This window comes from Arachis ipaensis, chromosome B01 (genome assembly GCF_000816755.2).
Source record: "Arachis ipaensis cultivar K30076 chromosome B01, Araip1.1, whole genome shotgun sequence".
In the NCBI taxonomy this organism is placed as follows: domain Eukaryota; kingdom Viridiplantae; phylum Streptophyta; class Magnoliopsida; order Fabales; family Fabaceae; genus Arachis; species Arachis ipaensis.
In genome coordinates this window covers 132,345,611-132,350,972 of record NC_029785.2, presented here as the reverse complement: position 1 = coordinate 132,350,972, position 5,362 = coordinate 132,345,611, and the positions used below count along the sequence as shown (strand labels likewise).

General features: G+C 30.6%; 1 protein-coding gene across 1 annotated transcript; it reads right to left on the bottom strand.

Moving 5' to 3' along the window:
* LOC107639522 (pathogenesis-related protein 2-like) lies at positions 2,886–3,680 on the bottom strand. The gene is made up of 2 exons (XM_016343060.2): positions 3,398–3,680; positions 2,886–3,303 (listed from the first exon to the last, which is right to left on the bottom strand). The coding sequence occupies exons 1-2, from the start codon at positions 3,573–3,575 to the stop codon at positions 3,008–3,010; spliced, it is 474 nt and encodes a 157-aa protein (XP_016198546.1). The 5' UTR covers positions 3,576–3,680; the 3' UTR covers positions 2,886–3,007.

Here is a 5,362-nt window from a genome sequence, read left to right as displayed (position 1 = left end):
GTGTTATTAGTGTTATTATAGTTATTTTTATAAAAAATATTAATTTAGACTGATTTAAAATTTGGTTCATCGATTTTTTGGATAAATCGGTTCGTCCGATCTAATTGTGACAAAAATATCTTTAAAAGAAGACGTTTTAAACGTCTTTATTTGAGTGGCTCCTTTTATGATTGAGGAGTGTTAGGAGGCCAGCAATTTTTCTGTTTTGTAACCATCAATTGGCCATCAATAGTATTTTTAATGGTATGAGATTACATTCAATGGTGAGAGATCACTCATTTTTTTTTAATAATTAAGTGCTGGCCACAAAACATAAAAGTTGCTGGTCCCCTAGACTTTCTCTTTATGATTTATGATGAAGAAGATGGATTTTGATTAAAGAAAAAAAGATTTTTTGAATTCGAGAGTTAGTCTCTATTGTTTTTTTATTCTATTTTCGTAAAAATTAAAATTTTTAGTTATTTTAAAGGTAAAACACATGCATAAACTAAACACATAATAATATTACGTGAAAATTTCAAATCAAATAACGTTTTTTTTCACGATTTTATATAATCGAATTTATTGAATTTGAATTAGCTATTATAGTATTAAATTGAATCAATATGATTCGAATTACATGGTGCCAAAATAATTTAAAATAAGCAGTTACATTTCCTTCATGTAAATCGAATAATGTGATTTCGATTTAGGTTTTCATGCGTTTAGAATAGTAAATCGAATCAATTCTTAAAGGGTACAATTCATATAAATCGATGCTTATCAATTCAATTTATTTTTAGATTTTGCTTTTTTTAATATTTTTAATATTTTTTAATTTTTATCACTATATTTTTAGATTTTGCTTTTTTTAATATTTTTAATATTTTTTAATTTTTATTACTATAAATTTTTTTCTATTTATACTCCTTATCTTAGAAATTTTTAAGAGTGATTTCATTAAAATGTTTAATTAGCTATTTTTTTAGAAATTATATAACTTTTAAGAGTGATTCATTATTAAAAAAAATATATTTGTGCTTTTATCAAGTGAATTTGTTTAGAGGAATGTTTTTATTAATTAATTACTAAACAAATAAAAAATAACGACAATAAAAAAATAAATATATTTAAAAACATTTATTTTTCTACTAATCTTAGTGATTAATTTTTGTTAGCAGATAGATTAACAATAAACAAAGTTAAATATGGGACTAAAAAAATAAATCTTTAAAAATGTGTAGGTCTTATTACTATAAAAAAATATAAATGTGTGAGTGTGACTTTTGAAGTACATCAATTGTAACAATTTACATGCCACAACATTCTAAAATTTTGACATCTGTTTATCTATATATATAGGAAAAAATTAGGTGAAAATTTAGGTGAAGTCGATTTTACGTAAAGTTGATATCTGAGAGTTGTTAGATAATTTGATTAATTTGACTAAATTTTCATCTAACAACTCTTAGAGTCTCATGTATCAATTTCACGTAAAGTCGACTTCACCTGAGTTTTTACCAAAAAGTTAACGTCTACTAGCATTTGCCTTTTTTTAATTCAACATTGATGGACCACTTTAATGTGATATGTCAATTTAACAGAAAAAAAAAAACACAGAAAACCAATCACATCATCATCGTTATTATTACTAGTGTCGCCTGTGGGAAGATTTAATACATATGTAATACTAATCTGGGTTTACAGTTTATATTCTAACTCGTCCTTCTATCTGCATTCATCCTCCACCATTATTGGCTATGACAATGATAAAATGAGGTAGGGATGTGTATGGTTTGGTCCGGTCTAAAAATTTGGTTCGGTTCCAAATCTTTTAGAAGTTAATTTGGTGTGATTTTAACAGGTTTAGGGTCGGATAAATGGTCTCAAAAATAGACCCGATCATTATTTCGGGTTGGGTTCATGCTATAGTTTGGGTCATCCGAGTCTGATCCGGTGGTCCGGTCATCCTACACAATTAATATTGTGTTATTAATAATGGATAATGACTATTCTTATGTAGAATTTAAGCATTGTAAATCTTAATATTTTGTGTTATTAGTCATTATAAGACTATAAGTTAATGTTTTATGTTTAAAATGTATAATACTTTAGACTAATGCATAATATTGTGTTATTTGTATTGATTTAAATATTTGGTGTTGTTAGACAATATTAGTATTGATTGTGGTTATGCTTTAATTTTAGAGAAGGGTTGGTTCATGTTATATTTTTCTAAGTGAATTTTACCATGTCAAATAATGGTTCTTGAAAATTTAGATATTTTCACATGCTAGCTTATGTAATGTTAACGGTCCGGTTTTTCCTTAGTTTTTATCCGGTATAATCGTGGCCCGAAAATGTTTAGATTTCATCGAGTTTATAGTCGGATTTGAACCTAACAAATAGGCCCGATATATTTCGGGTCGAGTCTGAGCCATATCAAACTCGATTTTCACCCGACCAATAAAGACTCCTAAAATGAGGGATGTGACAGTAGAGTTGGCAATGATATATACAGTAGAAGAGATAAAATAAAGGGTTGAAGAAATATGGAATTAGGGATTTAAGGTTAAGGTTGGATTAGAAATTCTTTAAGATTAGAGTTAACATTAGGATTAGTTTGGATAAGGTTAAAATTAAAAACAAAAAAATAAAGAGTGGGACATAAGTGAAAGTTTTTTCAAATGTTAGAAATAAAACTGAAGCAAATTAAATTTTAGAGAGAATTTTTTTAAAATTTTAAAAATATTAAAAAAAATATATTTTCCTATCAAAATTAAAGCAAACAAACTACGAATTAAAATACTAAAATGATATTTGGATAGTATAATAATCATTCAAATTATCAAATTTCTTTGATACTAAATTTTATTGATATGAAGCTCAGACAAAGCTGCAGCTAAAGATAAAAAAAGGCAACACTTTTTTATTGCATAGAACAAAAAACAATTACTTGAAGCATGGGCACACACAAACATGCTCAAAAGAACACAACTGCGTATCAAGATGGAGCTAATAAAGTGTTCTAATATTGAGTAGGGTTGGCCAAGACGTAACCCTCAATAGCCTTGAAGAGAGCTTCACCCTTGGCCTTACCCTTCTTCATGTCTTCCTCCTCTGGCTTTGCATCTCCTTTGGAGTGGAACTTCACACTCAGCTTCCCGATGGATCCTCCGTTGGGTCCTTCTACCAGCTTTGTCTCAAATGTTATCTTCTCCGCCGTTGGAGGCAGAGCCACTCCTCCAACAACGCTGTAGTTGTATGCATAGTTAGCCTCATCTATTGCCTCCACTTTGTGCAAGATAAACTTGGTTTCTCCATCTGCATATATATCATTATTATTATTACAATTCACAACACATAATTATTATCACACATATAGTATGTATGTTTACTGAAATGAATAGTTACTGACCCTCGACAATGGTGAGTTTCTTGATGGTTCCAGGACCACCGTTTCCCTCAACGATTTCAACACTCTTGACGTCATCAATAATCTTAGGGGTGAGGGAGTCGGCATCCTTCATAGCATTGTAAAGCTTGGCCGGGGGAAGGGTGGAGGTGATTTCATCCTCGAATGTGAAGACGGCCATGATTATGAATTAAGAAGCTAAGGGAAGGAATCAAAAGAATTAGAAGTAGATGGTAAGAAGTGAGGTTAGTTTTGTAGTGTGTGGTTGATGAAGAGAGGAATGGCTTCTATTTATAGGCATATAATGGGGTCACGAGGAATGAGGATGAGATGGTGTATATGTGAACTTATGAACGTGCTGACTCATTGATACGCCGGCCATGTTATTCGTTGATTTTTCATTTTTTTTTTTCCATTGCTGCTTGGCTGAAGAATATTAATTATTGTTGGAGACTGGTTTAATTTAAGCTTTATATTGTCAAACATTGCTATCTCGGAAGCATTCATTTTCAAAGAAGGCGTTCTGTTCCATTAATATTGAATGTTCACGCATACTTGATGAAATAAATTATAGTGAAGTATTGAACACAAAACCAGAAGCAGAGCAGAATGCAATTGCATTTCAAGTTGATCAAAATTTATAGACACCACGCCCTTCTAGAATTTCCATTATTTAGTAATGATAGTGAGATAATAAAAAATCAGTTCAAAGAGGCTAAATTTTTAAATAAAAAATTAGTCTAAACAATTGAAATTTTTAAATAAAGCAAGTTTAAATTTAGGAAGAAAAAATATTAATACTTGGAATAAATTTAATATTTGTTCTGTTCTTGTATTCATCGTGTGATCGATGTATATCTTGATTCTTGACTATAAGAAAATTTAACTTATTCTTTTTCTTTTCTTTTGGAAATGAGTTATATTTTGTTTTTATCAAGTACAGAGAGCTGAGATAGGTACTTACAAAACTATTGTAACACTTAAGTCAATAAATTGTGTTGAGTTAAAAAATTAACTAAATTAATTAATGATGATAAATATTATTTTTGGGCATTTATCTAACTAATGTTAATTATTTGTAATTAAGCATTGCAGGCCACAAATCAATACAACAGTCTAATTGGATGAAATTAGAACAAGGCTGGTGGGCTAATAATACAAACAAAGCCCAAAAAGGAAACAAAGCTGAGAAATCAAGACGGGCCAAATGAAATGATCCGATCCAAGTCCGATAGCAAATAATTTCCTCTCACTTGTTTTCACCAAATCAACGTTCACTTTTTCCCTCTTGGTCAGAAATCACAGAAGAAAGCGAGAGAGCTTCTTTCCTAAGCTAATCACCAAAGAAGCAAGAAAAAGAAAGATTAAGCTTGAAAGACAGATGTCTAATTAACCATTTCAAACCACATCAAGCTAAGACAGAGCTAAAAGGTAACCCATTTTCTTATGCATGCATCATATTTTCTTCTCCTCTTCCCAACTCTCTGCTCAGTCCGAAATGGGATACATGGAAAAGATGCTGTTTGTTCTTCATTGCTGTGTATCTACGGTCACAAGTGAGTCTTGGGGATCAAGTATCTTCTCAATAGCCAAGATCTGAGTTTACCATTGAGGATATCTGTTTTATGCTTTTCTATGATTTTCGGTCAACAAAAGAAGGTCAGAACCAAAGTTTCTATTCTGAGAATTAATGGGAAAAAGCGAGATGGTGGGTTGGTGAAGCATAAGGCTCAAGAAGTTGACTTAGGGAGAGCAACCCAACAATATGCAAGGAGATAAAAGAAGATTTTTTTCATTCATAAAACAAGGAGAGATAACCCAGAGTATTGAGGTTTTGTTCTGCAAAGAAGCTCTCTGAAGAAGTTCATCTACTTGGACAATACTTTCTTTCAAAGAAGCATTCCGCCAAAAATAAAGAACTGAATCAGAAACATGCAAATCTGGTTTATCACATAACAAAGAGGCTGT

Excerpts from the sequence above, each read along its gene's own strand:
- LOC107639522 (XM_016343060.2), bottom strand. The coding sequence starts at position 3,575 with ATGGCCGTCTTCACATTCGAGGATGAAATCACCTCCACCCTTCCCCCG. Across the intron at positions 3,304-3,397 it reads GAAACTCACCATTGTCGAGG|ATGGAGAAACCAAGTTTATC; the intron begins GTCAGTAACTAT and ends ATATATATGCAG.